We start from the raw sequence: 15,299 nt of genomic DNA on the forward strand, positions 1-15,299 counted from the left end.
TGATGGTACCGGTCGTGCTTGAATTATCTGTGATTCAGTCAGGCGTGTATATCATTAATCATGCATTATCTGCTATCGTCATCTCTACGACTAGTTTGTAGAGACAATGCTTGGTGAGTCTGTGCAGTAGATGTGGAATTATGATTTGGGTGCATTATCATGCTATGTATCTATCATAAAACCCCTCCAAAAACTCCCCTTTCTAATCCGCATTGGTGAAAATATATGACAGATAGTTTAAGCGAGTTTCTTGAAGAGGGTAGGAGCGGCACAAGCCTAAAAGCGAGAGGAGTACAAGTCAGCGATACTCGGGAGTGGTGGTCCTCCAAAATATGTATTCCGAGCTGTACCCAGCCCTCTTGACATAACATCCAATAGAATATAGAGACTGCAGATTTCAGGCGTGATGCCCAATTCGCATATCCCTGTCTATAGTCTAGACTTTCGATCCGACCAAACCCCCGTACAGAAGAGCTCGAGCACTCACATCGACACAGTGTAAAACGTGGAAAAACTCCTCCACGCAATCTTCACCTGGGTAACCGTTACCGGCTTCTACCTTTTCTTGACAGTGCTTGAAGTGGTGGACGTGCTCGGCACATTGTTTTTGCTCGCATTCCTCTCGGATGGCTGGTGCTGGCTGTGGGGGTGGAGTAAGGACAGATCGTTGGTGAGTGGGAAATCGGAGGTGCGAGATTGGATGATCGGGTCGAAGGGAGTAGTTGGATCGGTTATAAGGTCATTTAGGTGATGGCATGTACAATACGTCAAAATGATACGAAGATGATCATGAAGAGATGTCAATGATCAGCAAAGCTTCATAGTCACATACGCCGCTTGGACGATCAATCACTCACGTCCTCTGGTTCCTCCTCCTCCTCCTCCTCTTCCTCCTCAGCAGGCTCATCACCACCTTCCTCGGCGGGTTCCTCGGATTCCTCGGGAGCTTCGGCGTGGGCGCTGTGGATTAAGGGAGAAGGCAGAGATCAGTCAATGTGAGTTCGATTCATTTGAACCTTTTTCCTCATACTGGATAAAAGCAGACATCTGTGTGTCATCTCCTACCTCATTCCGAATCCCCGCTCGATACGTGAGACGTGTGAGAACGATCCACATCTGATCATTGTTTGTCGTCCATCGCTCATCCACAGATCGATCCTATTGTCTCTTCGTCTCCTCCATACACCTTTCGATACACACTCCAATTTCTCATCTCTACGCATCGCATATACCTGAACACCCGTGCCCTCTCTCTCCATCTTGCCATTCCATCCCCGATCCACCATCTCCCAACTTGTCCAACCCATGCGGAAACACCACCACACTCACGTAGGTACGAAGAACTCCATCAACCCAGAGAAAAACGATGTGCTCTCTTGCTGTTGCTCTTGAGCGGGGGCAGCTTGGTTCTCGATAGCCATTTTGTTCGGGTGGGTGGGTGGGGTACAAGGATGATAGTAGGATATAGGTTATGTGTTAGTGGTGATATCAACCAGTTGTGTATTCTAAATTGCTCGCATTTGACTGGACACCACCTTACTCACAATGGGATCAAATATCACACTGACAACGGTATCCGCCTCGATGTCGGGAAATTACGGACTTATCATTGGTTAGATCGATTACTATCTGAGTGTACCACTTATGAGTGTAGGTGGCACCGTACTTGTTGTAGTTGTAAACCACTTTTAGAGTCAACTAACATACGATGGATATGCATACATGCTAAGAGATGACTAGTATAGGGTACAATGAATGGGTGTCATGGAGTGTAAATGTAATGTATTGTAAAGTACGGAAGGGTAACCAGTAATGAAGCGTATCGTAATGTATTTGTGAATGCAATTGTGAATGTGAATGAGGACAAACGAGTAAGATGGAAACAAAGCAAATAAAAGTGAGAATTCGATAGGCTTCACAGCCACAAGCAACTAAATGATCTCCATCACCTGAATCATCACGAATCACCACCTCATTCACATTTTGCTTTGTACAGTGTGACCCACTATCTCAGCTCAGCAATCAAACTCTCCAGATCAGCCACCACATCCGTCATCGTGGGTCGTTCAGCTGGATCCTGATGCCACATCCTCTCCATCAAATTTACAGGTTCGTCGCCCCAATGTTTTCTCAATCCAGCTACAGACGGTCGTTTGTGTTTGGCTCCGACGGCGTCATAGATATAATGTTCGTTGTGGCCTTCCCAGGGGTATTTCTACAAGGTCAAGTAACGAACAGTCAGCATTTCTTCCTTCTGATCGGAGCAAGTCCATCCATCATATCCATTTGATCTTCGAATGCAGCTTGACCCCTTCCACATTTATTGATCTTGAAATGCCGAGCTCTCACGTCTCTTACCTCCACAAAAAACACGGCTACAACTCACCTTATCCCCAATCCAACCACTCATCATCTCCCAATAAACCATCCCCGCACTAAACACATCAACCTTATAATCATACCTAGGATGGGGATGCCAAAGCTCAGGAGCCTGCCAATTGACCGTCCCAACCAAACTGCGAATCATCGATCGAGTGGAATTCTTCACACGGGCTAATCCGAAGTCACCAACTTTCGCTTGACCTGATCGATTGATCAGGATGTTGGAGGATTTACAATCTCGATGAATGATTGACGGTTTACGTGTATGGAGGTATTCTAACCCTCGGGCAATGTCTAGCATTAAGTTGAGGACTCGTCGGAGGGAAGGGCAGGGCACGTTTCGCTAGACACATCCCAGATAGCTCGTTAGCTTTGTGTGAAGTTGTTTAAGGAGATCTTGAAACGCGGATCTGGCGTATACTCACGATGTAATCGAACAGATCACCATTCTCACATAATTCACTAACTAGCATACATGGCACATGGGTCGAGTCTTCCGGTATGCAAATACCTCGCTATGTCACGTGTTCCATCAGAAACAATTACAGAAGTATGATACCTAAATGATACTCACAAATCGCACAATATTAGGATGACTAAACTCCGCTAGCAACTTGAGTTCACGTATATCCACTACGACCCACAAGACATATCAGCCATCTTTCAATAACAGACAAACCCCGAGGCATTACTCACTCTCAGATAGATGTCCTCTAAATTCCGAAATCGCAACCTTCCTTCCTCTCAACTTGCCTACAAACACACTATAAACCAGAATCTCATGATCAGCACCCTCCCTCCTCAAATTCATAACCGCACAAAGGCCAAACTCACTCTTTGAATCCACCACTCCCAATCTTCTCCAGTTTCACCAACTGAGCAGGTTTGATGATACTATCTTCCAAACCCAACTCTTGCAAGTCCAAATTCAGTTCAGCTTCGGACGCAACAGGTTTATTCTCTTCATCCGATATAGGCGGAGTAGCAGGATCCTCTGCGTGAATATGATCCCTCAATAGTACAGGCGTGGTTTTACCAGGCACATGTACATTGGAGCCAATAGCGTGGATGATCTTCTTTGATTTCGATTTGGACTTCTTGTTTTTTCCTTTACCGGTCGATGAGGAAGATGGTTTGGCCGTAGCCGAAGAGGATGGGTTGGAATTTACTGAATCGTCTCCTTGGTGCTGCTCATCTCTCCATTCCAGTAGGGCTTTGGCTAATTGGGGCTTCGTGCCTCCGACCTCTATTCCGCGGGACTCGCACATCTGGACAAGCTCATCCCGGAGTAAGCGGGTGAGAGAGGCCACAGTAGCATCGGTGAGATCAATATCTATTTGCAATCCATCGTCGTCAGCGTTACTTCTTGACACTGTCGTGATGTACTTACCAGCTTCGAACGATTCATCCTCATCAGTCTCCTCATCTTCCTCCTCATCCTCATCCTCATCAACCTCCATATCGGGATCATCCCTAGCTTCCTGTCTAAGCCTCTTCCTCCTACTTTGCATCACACCAAACGCCTTGCCAGATCGGGTAGTATGTATTTGACCAGGAGTAGCCAAGATATCATCCTCAGGTTGGGGTGACGGTGAATCAGGAGTGGCAGTGAGATCAGATTCAGGAGGGTCAGCGGTATCTTGATCCGGTGAATGTCGAGAGGGACGTCGAGTGAGTCGACGAGGTGGTGTAGAGGGTTGAGTTGGGGAGGTTTGGGATTTATTTTGGGCTCGAGTACGTGGTCGTCCTTTCAACGCAGTATATGTGAGCTGCAGATCATTTGGCGGGGACCAGGATAGCTTACCTTCTTCTATAGTCTCATCCCCCTCTTCTTCTCCCGCGTCATTGGAAACTACCACATCCTCGTCAACTTCCATCTCCGTATCACTTTCTCCTCCTCTGAGCGCCTCTATAGCTTTCTTCTTAGCTCCTCGCGAAGGTAAAGCTCTACCTTTCTTCGAGTTGACCATCGATATATCCGAATCTATAAGCTTATCACGACTTCGTAAATTTCGGGGAGGTGCAGGCGAATCGTCTTCGTCCTCTTCTTCGGTCTCTTCCTCTTGGACAGTAACGGTCTCGGCATCGTGTTCATCTTCGTTCTCCTCGTCATCTGCTTCAACCTCACTAGACATTTCCTTGACATAGCTGGCTCGACCACCCCGAGGTCGAAGTCGATTGACCAGAGGTGTAGGCTCATCATCCTCTGTCTCCTCGTCCGCGTCATCGACAACCTTAGTTCCATTACCATTGACAAGCCTTCGAGCAGGTGTGGATTTTGACTTTGATCTTTGAGTCTGACGAGGAGTGAAGCCGCGATTACCAGGTTGTTTCTTTATACGACGGGGTGTCTGACGGGATTGTAACGAGTCTCCATCTTGGGATGTATCGGTGGTAGTATACGCTGAAGACAGAGTGGAAGAACGTCTTGTCCTTCGACTACAAGATAGTGGTGGAGTAAGCACTAGTCATTCGTGTTATAATGTCATATCGGCGTGACTCACTCTATCAACCCCTTCGCAGGACTCTTGACATCATCACCAAATCTAGCCTTCTTATCCCCCTTGTCCTCTCCCATGCTCTTACTCCTACCCCTGAACCCGTTTTTGTTGACCATCGATTTCCTTCGGTCTTTCGTACGCCTCGGCGCAGTACGTATCAGAGTAGTCTCGGCTAATCTCACCCGAGACCTGGTTCGAGGATTAGCCTTGGGAGTAGCATCCGCATCTCTCACAGGTCGTCCTCGAATAGGCCGACTGCCAGATGACGAAGAGGAGTTTGGGGAATGTTGCTGCGAAGATGAGGTGGATCTGCGGAGGTCGTGGTTGTGCACATCGATGGATTCTATCGTGGCTTTGCGTCTAGGGGACATGCGACTTGGTGATGAGGGGAGTGGTGAGATGAGACGATCAAATGATTTACGCTAGCAATCAAAGATGCAAATCAGCTCTGTCAAGCTCGGATGCTACCCTATAGCTAAGAGTGAAGCTTACAGCTGCTATCAACCCATCTACCAAGTCCTTCTTACCCATCCCAGCATCATTCTCATCATCCACAGAGGTCACAGACCCAACATCATCTTCTTCGTTCCACATCCCCGCTACTTTCCATAATCTTATCAATTCCGCTTTCCGTAATCTATGTAAAGCATTTGCTGGAGCAGAATCTATTAGATGTTGGTCGCCTGGTCACAACGAAACATCAGTCCTGTCTCCACGATATATCGAGCGGAACGGGAAAAAGGGCAGACTCACTCTCAGCTATAAACTCGGGTTCCTCTTCATCCTCCTCCATCTCTATCCAGCTACCTGAATCTGCACTTGAATCAGGATCCATATGCGATCTCTTTCTCTTCCTTGGGCTAGTCGAGGATGAACCATTTTCGTTGTCATCGTCATCGTTAAGACCATTACTGAATACATCGTTTCCATGCCCATTGACAATTTCAGCTTTGGCTTTGCCCTTGCCCTTTGATTTTCTAGATAACAATTTCCTCTCATTGGTCTTACTGGATTTATTGATGTTTATAGTCTGTTGGCCTATCTCCGAGCTTAACGGCAATACTCTGGTGTTATTACTTCTAGATCTCGAGCCCTCGGCTTTGGGCATGTCATCTTCATCGTCATCTACGATTGGTGTTTCGTCCAGGGATATATCGTCGTCGGAACTATCAGAAGTGATGACAGGTCTAGAGATGACGAAAGCCTCTGAGCCCAATCTACGTCTTTTCGGTGGATGTTTACCATTGTACAAGGCATGCTTTTTGATTAGAGGGGTAGCTGTCTTTCGAGGGGAGGAGGCGAAATGCTGCGAACGAGCTTTGACTAAGCGATGCATGATGGACGCTCGTTCGACCGGGAGGAGGTGGATGAGGAGAGGTTAGAGAATTTGAGAGGAATGTTTGATGTTTTTGGGATATTGATTGCTCGATTAATGTTGTTTTGAATTGGCGAGAACGCGTTTATAGGTGGTAATTTATGATAATCGAGTGTAACTAGAGTCGCGCGCGATAAAGTGGAGTGTGTGTTTGGGTAATTGTAGGATCTTCTATAATGTCGTTTGTTTTGATCAGAAGCTATCACAGAGACTGTTGAGGTCTCTTTACCCTTTTCACATCTCTCGCTGGGGATGCGAGACAATGATGAGTAAGGAGGAGAGAGGTGAGGTGAAAGAGAATTGACAGAGAGTATATAACCTTGAAATATCAACTCGACTGTTCAGACTGCGAAGGTCGAGTAGATCTGTGTAATCTCAAAGAGGCAGTCGACGGGATCAAATCCACGTGGAGATCGATATGACGTGGTGTTTGGATCATCCATATATATGCTTCCCTCTTTGACACATTCCATCCTTTGTACCTAAAACTCTGACCAGCATACTGTAATTCTTGAGTTTGCTTAACCATCTCAACCTCATACACAGGATACATCTCATTGATTCCATCTATCGGGTGCAATACAAGAGCAGTGCCCAATCACAACATCAATCATGCCAGCAAACGCTCCTATCCCCGGGAAATTCGAGGAAGATCCAAGGGTGCACTTCGACAAGACCGCTGGGAAATGGCAGTATGAGGATGATGATGGGACGGAATACGAATGGGCAGGTCAAGCTTGGATACCTCTGGTGGGTCTATCTCACCGATACTAATGTCATTGCATGATGAGCGGGATACAGCTGATAGTCATATATCGCCTGATAATGCAGATCAACGAAGAACTGCTGAAAGCTCAGCAGGCTGCTTATTCCGTTGCAGGAGTTGACGAGAGTGTGAGTTGTTTGTGCTGCAGATGCTTATTGCAAAGCCAGAGTCAACTCATACTTTGCTTCTCTTACCCGTACAGACCCCAGCCAACGCCGTTCTAGCTCGAGACGAGAAACGCAACAAGAAGCGCAAGAAGGGTGAAAAAGACTACACGTCCAACACATCCGGCAGCACCGGCCCCGCCAACTCCCAATCCAATGGCGCCGGATCATCGTCTTCTAAACCTACACAACCTCAAGCAGCACAAGTATCAGCCCCCAAGAAAACCGCCGTGTGGGTTAGCAACCTCCCGCCAAACACTACCGTCGAGCTACTCTCCTCGGTATTTTCCAAAGCTGGTGTTCTGTTGATAGATGACGATGGTCAACCGCGTATCAAGCTTTATTACGACGATGATGGGAAGTTCAAGGGGGATGCACTGATAATGTACTTCAAGGAGGGTTCGGTGGATCTGGCGATAACGTTATTGGACGATACGGAGTTGGAATTGGGATCGGGGTATGGGAATATGAGGGTGAAAGTTGCTGAATACGAGAATAAGGAGAAGGAGAAGGAGAAACATGAGAAGAAGGAGAAGGATACGGCGGAGCATGCCTATGGTAGGGGGGAGAAGAAGAAATTGACGGCGGAGGAGAAACAGAGGATGTCAAAGAGGATAAAAACTATGCAGAAGTGGGTTTGGCGTCTCTTTTCTTGACTCCCTTGGTACTGGTATACGGATTACTCGGTCATCACTACGATGGACTCCCAATTCCCGTATCTCGGAACGAATACTGATACGCTATTCTCCGTCATCTAGCAAAATCTCTTGGCACTCTGACGACGACTCTGACGATCCAGCTGCACCCCTCGGAGGAGCACCCGCACCATTATCGAACCGGTTCAACCGGGTGGTTGTGCTCAAAGGGATGTTCGCATTGGAAGATCTGGAGAAAGATCCGGGGTTGATACTAGAACTCAAAGAGGAAGTGAGGGATGAAGCTGAGACGATGGGCCAAGTGACCAACGTGGTTCTATACGATGTAAGTCAATCTTTACGTAGATCAGCTTCTATTGTGGAAGCGTTTGGAGAGTATGAAGCTGACAAGAAAATGTGACGTGCAGAAAGAAGAAGATGGAGTGATGACTATAAAATTCAAGGATCCCGTAGCTGCTCAGGCGTGCGTGATGAAGATGAATAATAGGTACTTCGATGGAAGGGTGGTAAGTGGACTTGACCATCATAACAGCTTTCGTAAGAGATTGCACCCTTGAGTGACAAGAAGCTGAGATATATTGAATCTTCTCAGATATATGCAGGGATATATACAGGAAAAGAACGATTCCGAAAATCAGGTGGAATAACGTCCTTTGGCGATGATGAAGAAGCGGATAAAGAGGAGAGAGAGAGATTGGATAATTTCGCTCAGTGGTTGGTCGAAGGTGAAGAGGAGAATAACAAGCAGTAAAGAGGTCTTGTCTTGAATATTGGTGGCCATCGGATGGAAAGGATTTACACTTCTACTGATACTCTGTCAAGAAGTTGAGAAGTACAAGTACAAGGAAATGCAAATATGTTGTACATGACATCTATGATTGCGCATTTCTATTTCTTCTCTGATGAGAGTATATCAACGACTCTCTGTACTTTACCGTCATTCCCACCCGAGGTGATGGATTTATCTGTCCTTGTACCTATCCTGATATCGGTCTATATTATCAGATGATACCCATACATGAGTCAGCTCATCTTCACTATGACTACTAGACATGATAATGTCAGGTCAAGAATAGCTATCACTCACAGCGATCCTCTGACATCCCAGAGCATGTACAGCCTGATGACATTCCCCTATAGCTCGCACGACGTCGTCCCATGGTCCCTCGAGGTTGGTCCCGTAGCCACTGTATATGGATTTCATGAGATCAGTGATCGCTCTAAATCTGCGACGAGGAAAAGAAGCTTACTGTAGCTAAATCAAGTCATGGATGTCAGCTTCTAGCCATGTGAACCGATAGCTTGGATGAAAGCTGATCAAATGAACGCTCACTTTATACTCCAATCCTGATCTCTCCAACACCCTCTGGACTTCAGCTATCTCTGGTCCCACTGAGGGTACGGGTAATCCCATGGGAATAAGGCAGACTGACAGGACGGACGATCAGTCAGTCGTTTAGCTTGTGTGGAACTCAGGTACAGGGGGAACATACAATCGGCGACGGCGTAGAGAGGGACAGACATTGTTGATGTGCACTCTATTGAGGATCTTGCGATGACTAGATGGTCAACGTATGTATCTCATTGAACTCCACCGTGCTTATATACCTCTTTTACTGAGCATGCAATGCTCATCTCGGAGCTGAAGGGATAGATCCGGAGTTCCGCGTTATCGCAGGATCAACCCGATGTTTTAGGCGTGCAACATCCTCTTCATTACAGGAAGCAGATAGGCGCGTGATGCAGGCCAAGGTATGACGAACGTTGGGTTGCGTGTTTAACCGGAGTAACCTTGAGAGATTGTCATAACGCGTATTCAAAGATTCTCATCCTCACTCCAACATCAGACTTATACTTCATACATCCCATCCATCAACAACACCAACGCCATCCCATCACTTCCCGTGACAGCTCGACACACATCTAAAATGCCACCAAAGGGAAAGAAGACCAAAGCTGAAGAAGCCTTAGACTTCCTCTCAAACCTGGACAACCTCGACGCACCATCTGACGATCAACCCAACTCGTCCTCGTCCCCAGCTCGCAACTCCGCCACCTCAGGAACATCCGCACCATCCGGATTAACAGAAAGCGCTCCAAGAGCCTCCACCGACAGTGCTCGAAAGTCCACTTCCACCAATCGGGATATGGGCTCGGCCGGTGGGAGTGCAGAGAACGACGAGGAAGCTCAAAAAGCCTTGGACTTCTTGAACGCCCAAATCAGCCAGAAGAGGACGAAACCCCTACCTCTATCTTCAGGTACACCTCGATCATCTACCCCTGTCTCTTCTTCCCCAGCTGCAGCTACGACTGTACCTCCACCAGCAGCTGAGCCAGTGAACGTACCTTCCGCGAACACATCGCCCAGCACAGGGGGATGGGGGGTGTCATCATTCTGGTCCTCTGCTACCTCGGCTTTGCAACAGGCTTCCAAAGTTGCTGATGAGCAGTACAAGAAGGTGAAACAGGAGGGTGTGCAGGGTGTTACTCACCAATTAGAGAATTTGGGAGTGAAGGGGGTGACGGTACCGAATGTGGTGGATTTGAATAAGCTTAGGAAGGGGGCGGAAGAGAGGTTGGGAGGGATTGTTAAAGGTGTGGATCTGGAGAAGCTGAGTGAGTATGCGACATCCTCATGGTTAATCGTAGTCTATAATACGCAAGTCTTAATCATCCCACATTCAGTGTGGCATGCAGAAGTATAGGTGCTAATCATTTCATCTGTACGTCACAGGACAAGACCTAGTCAACACCACGACCTCAACCCTAACCTCCATCCTCGATACAGTCGCACCACCTATCTCAGCGCACGAGACCCTCGAGCTGTGGTTATCGCACCCCATGACAGGGTATGGTGGGGTCGAAGGTGTGATCTACAGAGCATGGGTCAGGATCCTCGAACAGACTGAAAGTGGAGAACTGATCATTGTTTGGTCGCCTCCTGAGAAGGAGAGTCCGTCAGCTGAGAAAGAAGGTGAGGGCGAAGATGGAGAGGGGAGGAGCATTAATCCCATTGAGGGGTGGGAGAAGGCGTGGGAGTTGGCAAAGAGGGAGATTGAGGGTGTTAAGGGACGGGAGGAGAGGGTCCCAAAGGGGAGGAATAAGTCGCCCAATCGTGAGTTATAGTTCCATTCTCTTGAGCACCACCTGCAAAGCTCAGGCGAATAGTCAGTACCACTTATATAAATTATCAGCTAAATTACTATGACCATAGCCCAAGTCCCAGTGACCACCGTCCCCATCTTCCTACACCTCCAACCCATCCTCGCACCTCTCCCCTACCCCGAGCCTCCGATCCATCCATCCTCAGGAGCAGACGCCCAACCTTCCAAGCACCTTTACTTCCTCTTGACTCTACAAGACCCCCAGCACTCCCTCAGCTTTACTACTGTCACTCAACCCTCCCCGAGCGATTGGATGGAGGTAGAGTACGAGCAGTCTGAATGGGTTGAGGAGAGGTTGGTGGAGATTCTCAGGACGGGTGTGGAGGTCATCGCGCAGGATGTGAGTGAATGATCGCTTTCGATCTCAGTCATACCCTACTTGATATCATATCGTCTGAACAAAAAATCGTGACCCATGCTATAGGAGCCTGATGCTGATCTTATCCGCGATATACAGTACGTAGCCACTCGAATGGGATTGAAACCCTCCGCCCCGACCGGAGCAGCCGTTACAGCCTTAGTGGAACAAGCGACCAACCAAGAGAAAGGAGCTGAATCGACATCTACCGAGAGGAAGTCCGATTAATCTGGCTGCGCCTTTGATTAGCTCTAGCTTCGACTGCCCCTGATCTCGGTAATTATATTGATCGCTCCCATTCATTCCAGTTAATCCATCCTATGCTCGGAATTTCCTTGGTGTTCCCTTTCCTGTACGTGTTAGGCTTGATCTGATCTCTCGGTGGAAGAAGTTTATGCAGCAGTAGAAGGGAAGGGAAGAAGATGAAGATTAGCTTGGAATTTTGGTACTATGTCCGATTTCGATACCTGCTTCGCTTAGTAATGATCTGATGCAATTTCATGTCTTTGAACTCAATTCAATACCAATACGATGGATGATGCGTCTGTTCCTTCTGTCGAGATGCAATTACTTTCGTCTACGATCAGAACAAGAGTAAATGCATTTCTTAGACTGGAAACAATTAAGGATCTAAAGAAATGATATCAATACAACAAGGAAAGTGACAATCATACACACCACCAGCAAACGCCGCAACTCCCTCCTTACCTTCTAGTAACACTCCTCAAGCCCGACTTGTACTTCAATTCCAAACCTGTTCCCTACTCAACAGGCATACCCTCCAACTTATCTTTCAGCCCCTGCCAAACCCCTTCCAACCTCTTAGTCCCCTCAATCTGATCATTGGTAAATTCCCTCCATCCCAACGTGGTCTGCGCCGCCTGACGCGAATGATGCACTACCGATAGTTCATGCCACATACATGCTTTGATGAATACTCGGCGGGAGAGGGAGGAGGCGATGGTAGAGTTGTCTTGGTCGTTTGCTATGTCAAGTCGTATCGTATCAGCTGATATTCGAATGGTACATATAGTTAATCTTCTCAACTCTATCACAACCATTATGGTGGTCCATGGATACGCGATGGAAGGAGCGGATACTGAGGGGAAAAAAGATTGACTCACCAGCAACCAGTTTATCAACCTCGACTTCCCATCCTGGCTTACCCCCGTTCTTAAGCTGTTCAATCTTCTTATTCCTCGCTTCGACTTTCTTTCTAAGCGTATCGACATTATCTTTCGACAGTTTCTCGTGCCTTATGAACAAATCTCGGAATGAAAGATACAAGTCTCTAGTCGATTTGAGCGATTCGATATGATCGGTTATGGCTGTGACCTACAACAGTAACCCACTTATCAGTTACACACCATCCTTATAAGAAGTAATTGGTTAACTAACCCTTCGTTCAGTCTCTTCGGCAATCCTAATCCAACTCTCACCGACATCGTCCAAACCCTTCGATACGCCCTGACATAACGAACAACTCTCTCCACCAGTGTTGACCGTCCCTCGATCGTTGGTCGAGTTTGTACATCTGAAACAACTCTTGTTCAACGATTCACCGATACTCCTCACACTCAACGATAATCTGCTAGAATCCGCAGAATGGTTGATCAACCTAATGAGGAATTTCTCAGATAGCAGGACCAATTTCTGATACGAGTTCAATATCGACGGGAGGTTGTCTCGAAGTATACCTAGTTTCTCATCTAGGTCAGAAGGGATAGCCATCTCCTGAGCTGTATTTAGTTTCTTGCTACTTGATTCTTCATCGGTATTGACTTTGGTGCGTTTTCGCCATGATTCGAAGGATCCCTCGGTTAGGAATACGTTGAGTGCACCGTCATCTTTGATGACTGGATGGTTGACGACGAAGTTTATGAATCGCTTTAGGGCTTTGCGACGGGCTTCGAGGAATGATGCATCGGCTGTTCCCGAATGTGATGAACCATCAGTAAGCATGTATACGATGTGGTGTTGACGAAGAAAGTGAACTCACGACCTAAACGCTTTGGCGGTAGAGACGGGAGTAATCGGAAAGGCTATATACGGATCGTCAGTATTGGCAAGGCGAAGCATGAAAGAAGAAGTGACAGCTCACATAACGTTTGATGAGACAATCCAATAACCAGACGAAATCGCTATATCTTCTTGACACAGGACCGGACGAGCGTTTCTGCGAATCACATTGCTCAGCAGCTTTCCCTTCATTAATAAGCTGACTTAACGCTCGCTTGATGTCGTTCATCTGATTTATTCCACTCTCTAGATAGATCTCACTCACATCTGATTCAACCCTGTACTTTTGCAGGAACCAACCTTCCTTTTCAGGTTTCAAGACCACTTCGACCCGTTCGAGATTTTTCCAGTAACCCGTTTGACTCTCATCCAACACCCCATCCGACCTGAAGGCACTCCCATTTGCACTATACCCGCTCGATACGTGCTGCCCTCCTTCACCAAACGGATGATGATCTGCGAACACATTCGTGCGGGATGCAGTATCCCATGCGTTGAATCCTGTAGAAGTTGACGGGGTGATACCGTGAGGTATGGAGGAGGATGAGGGATCGGAAAGATCGTACCCTGTTGGAGGAGCTGAGAGGGAGTTGTTGGAGATGGAGGAGGATTGGAGGTTCGGTAAGGGGAGATTGGGTATTGAGGCTGATAATCTTTCGATGGTGATTTCGTCGTCTTCTGAGGAGGATTGAGCTAAGGCTACGAGAGCGAGGGCGCAGAAGAATTCTTGGCGTGCTAGGGAGGATCTGTCTCTTGATGTGAGGTTTATGATCTATCAAGAATACCAAGTCAGCTTCACCTTGGCCTGCCATAAGATGGTTAGTGATGTTAGGCAGTGAACTGACCTTTTCAACCATCAAAGCAGGTAGTCTGGAAGTAGTCAACAGCCTCTGCACGGATGGCAACGATACATGGCCTGTCCGACTACTATCTACCTGATCGAACAGCGACACATATATAGCAGGTGGATCATCTATGCGTCATCGCATATCAGTCAGCTCATTCAAGATCCGCAACAGACGCACGATCCTCGAAGTATGAATTACAACTCACTTATAAGCCCGTTCAATCCCTCCCTCCCCGCCCCTGGCCCAGCAGTGATCCCATCCGTAATGTCCTCGACAACTCTTCGAGGTGTCCCAGATCTTGCGGGACTGGGGGCAGCAGACCAGGGATCGACATCGCCGAACCCACCTCCGCCAGTCATACCTGGAGCAGGGACGGTGGAAGCTAGTGGGTCGTTGTAGCCCGATGAGGATAGACCGGGAGAGGTGAGGAAGGCAGAGGAAGGGAGGGATCCTCCGCCCATTCGTCGTGGGGCGTTGAACATGTTAGCGAACTTGGTGATATGCACAAAAGTATAATATCTCCTATGTATGTATTTGTCACAGTAGGTCTGCGCAGTGAGATGTACGTTATCGTTTGTGCTCCACTTTTACATAATACATCACACACATAGCCAATAAAGTGGCTCTTTCTCACTTGTATACTTGTACGCCGATGATTAATAGGGCCTGCCGGTTCAGGTGTAATGATGAGATCAGCTTCGATACTTGGCCCAAAGTATGAGGACAGAAAACTCACTAATGCGCACGCAACAGGACATGTGAGGACCAATATCTTACCTGCCGAACCGATAAACAGGGAGAGCAGGTTGTCAAGCTCCGTGACCGCTCCCTCTTGGTCATACCTCAACGGTCCTGACACAAGCACATCTATATGACCTCCTAGAGCCAGCCCGGCTATTCCAAATCGAAGAAGTGGTACAGGGCTAAGATCAGGCAGAATTGCGAGACCGTCTATCAGCGACTGCGGTTTTCTCTACTTGTTTCGTACGATATAGAGAGTACTCAGAATCACTCACGGTCCTACGGTCGTAGCTCTCTCAAACATTTCCATCCAGCTCTTCACTCC

General features: G+C 47.5%; 7 protein-coding genes across 7 annotated transcripts; 2 read left to right on the plus strand and 5 right to left on the minus strand.

Annotated features, from left to right (window-relative positions):
* Positions 1-237: 237 nt before the first annotated feature.
* I302_101182 (uncharacterized protein) lies at positions 238-1,421 on the minus strand (the record flags this gene model as incomplete). Its single annotated transcript, XM_019191188.2, has 4 exons — positions 238-276; positions 488-640; positions 858-960; positions 1,330-1,421. The coding sequence occupies 4 exons, from the start codon at positions 1,419-1,421 to the stop codon at positions 238-240; spliced, it is 387 nt and encodes a 128-aa protein (XP_019047936.2).
* Positions 1,422-2,005: 584 nt separating this feature from the next.
* Positions 2,006-6,219, minus strand: I302_101183 (uncharacterized protein; the record flags this gene model as incomplete). The annotated part of the gene is made up of 10 exons (XM_065869242.1): positions 2,006-2,215; positions 2,387-2,725; positions 2,808-2,897; positions 2,957-3,015; positions 3,079-3,146; positions 3,217-3,715; positions 3,773-4,821; positions 4,887-5,305; positions 5,376-5,566; positions 5,637-6,219. The coding sequence occupies 10 exons, from the start codon at positions 6,217-6,219 to the stop codon at positions 2,006-2,008; spliced, it is 3,507 nt and encodes a 1,168-aa protein (XP_065725314.1).
* A 651-nt stretch (positions 6,220-6,870) lies between these two features.
* I302_101184 (uncharacterized protein) lies at positions 6,871-8,595 on the plus strand (the record flags this gene model as incomplete). The annotated part of the gene is made up of 6 exons (XM_019191190.1): positions 6,871-7,008; positions 7,090-7,152; positions 7,227-7,819; positions 7,947-8,169; positions 8,252-8,350; positions 8,437-8,595. 6 exons carry the CDS (start codon positions 6,871-6,873, stop codon positions 8,593-8,595), a joined length of 1,275 nt encoding a protein of 424 aa, XP_019047938.1.
* A 137-nt stretch (positions 8,596-8,732) lies between these two features.
* On the minus strand, positions 8,733-9,368 carry I302_101185 (uncharacterized protein; the record flags this gene model as incomplete). The annotated part of the gene is made up of 4 exons (XM_065869243.1): positions 8,733-8,837; positions 8,932-9,031; positions 9,185-9,272; positions 9,338-9,368. 4 exons carry the CDS (start codon positions 9,366-9,368, stop codon positions 8,733-8,735), a joined length of 324 nt encoding a protein of 107 aa, XP_065725315.1.
* A 404-nt stretch (positions 9,369-9,772) lies between these two features.
* Positions 9,773-11,594, plus strand: I302_101186 (uncharacterized protein; the record flags this gene model as incomplete). Its single annotated transcript, XM_019191192.1, has 4 exons — positions 9,773-10,460; positions 10,579-10,959; positions 11,059-11,348; positions 11,466-11,594. 4 exons carry the CDS (start codon positions 9,773-9,775, stop codon positions 11,592-11,594), a joined length of 1,488 nt encoding a protein of 495 aa, XP_019047940.1.
* A 533-nt stretch (positions 11,595-12,127) lies between these two features.
* I302_101187 (uncharacterized protein) lies at positions 12,128-14,715 on the minus strand (the record flags this gene model as incomplete). Its single annotated transcript, XM_065869244.1, has 8 exons — positions 12,128-12,351; positions 12,491-12,701; positions 12,765-13,294; positions 13,366-13,408; positions 13,468-13,542; positions 13,651-14,157; positions 14,231-14,358; positions 14,439-14,715. 8 exons carry the CDS (start codon positions 14,713-14,715, stop codon positions 12,128-12,130), a joined length of 1,995 nt encoding a protein of 664 aa, XP_065725316.1.
* A 148-nt stretch (positions 14,716-14,863) lies between these two features.
* Positions 14,864-15,278, minus strand: I302_101188 (uncharacterized protein; the record flags this gene model as incomplete). Its single annotated transcript, XM_019191194.1, has 3 exons — positions 14,864-14,899; positions 14,970-15,156; positions 15,250-15,278. The coding sequence occupies 3 exons, from the start codon at positions 15,276-15,278 to the stop codon at positions 14,864-14,866; spliced, it is 252 nt and encodes an 83-aa protein (XP_019047942.1).
* Positions 15,279-15,299: the final 21 nt, after the last annotated feature.

Source organism: Kwoniella bestiolae, chromosome 1 (assembly GCF_000512585.2).
Source record: "Kwoniella bestiolae CBS 10118 chromosome 1, complete sequence".
In the NCBI taxonomy this organism is placed as follows: domain Eukaryota; kingdom Fungi; phylum Basidiomycota; class Tremellomycetes; order Tremellales; family Cryptococcaceae; genus Kwoniella; species Kwoniella bestiolae.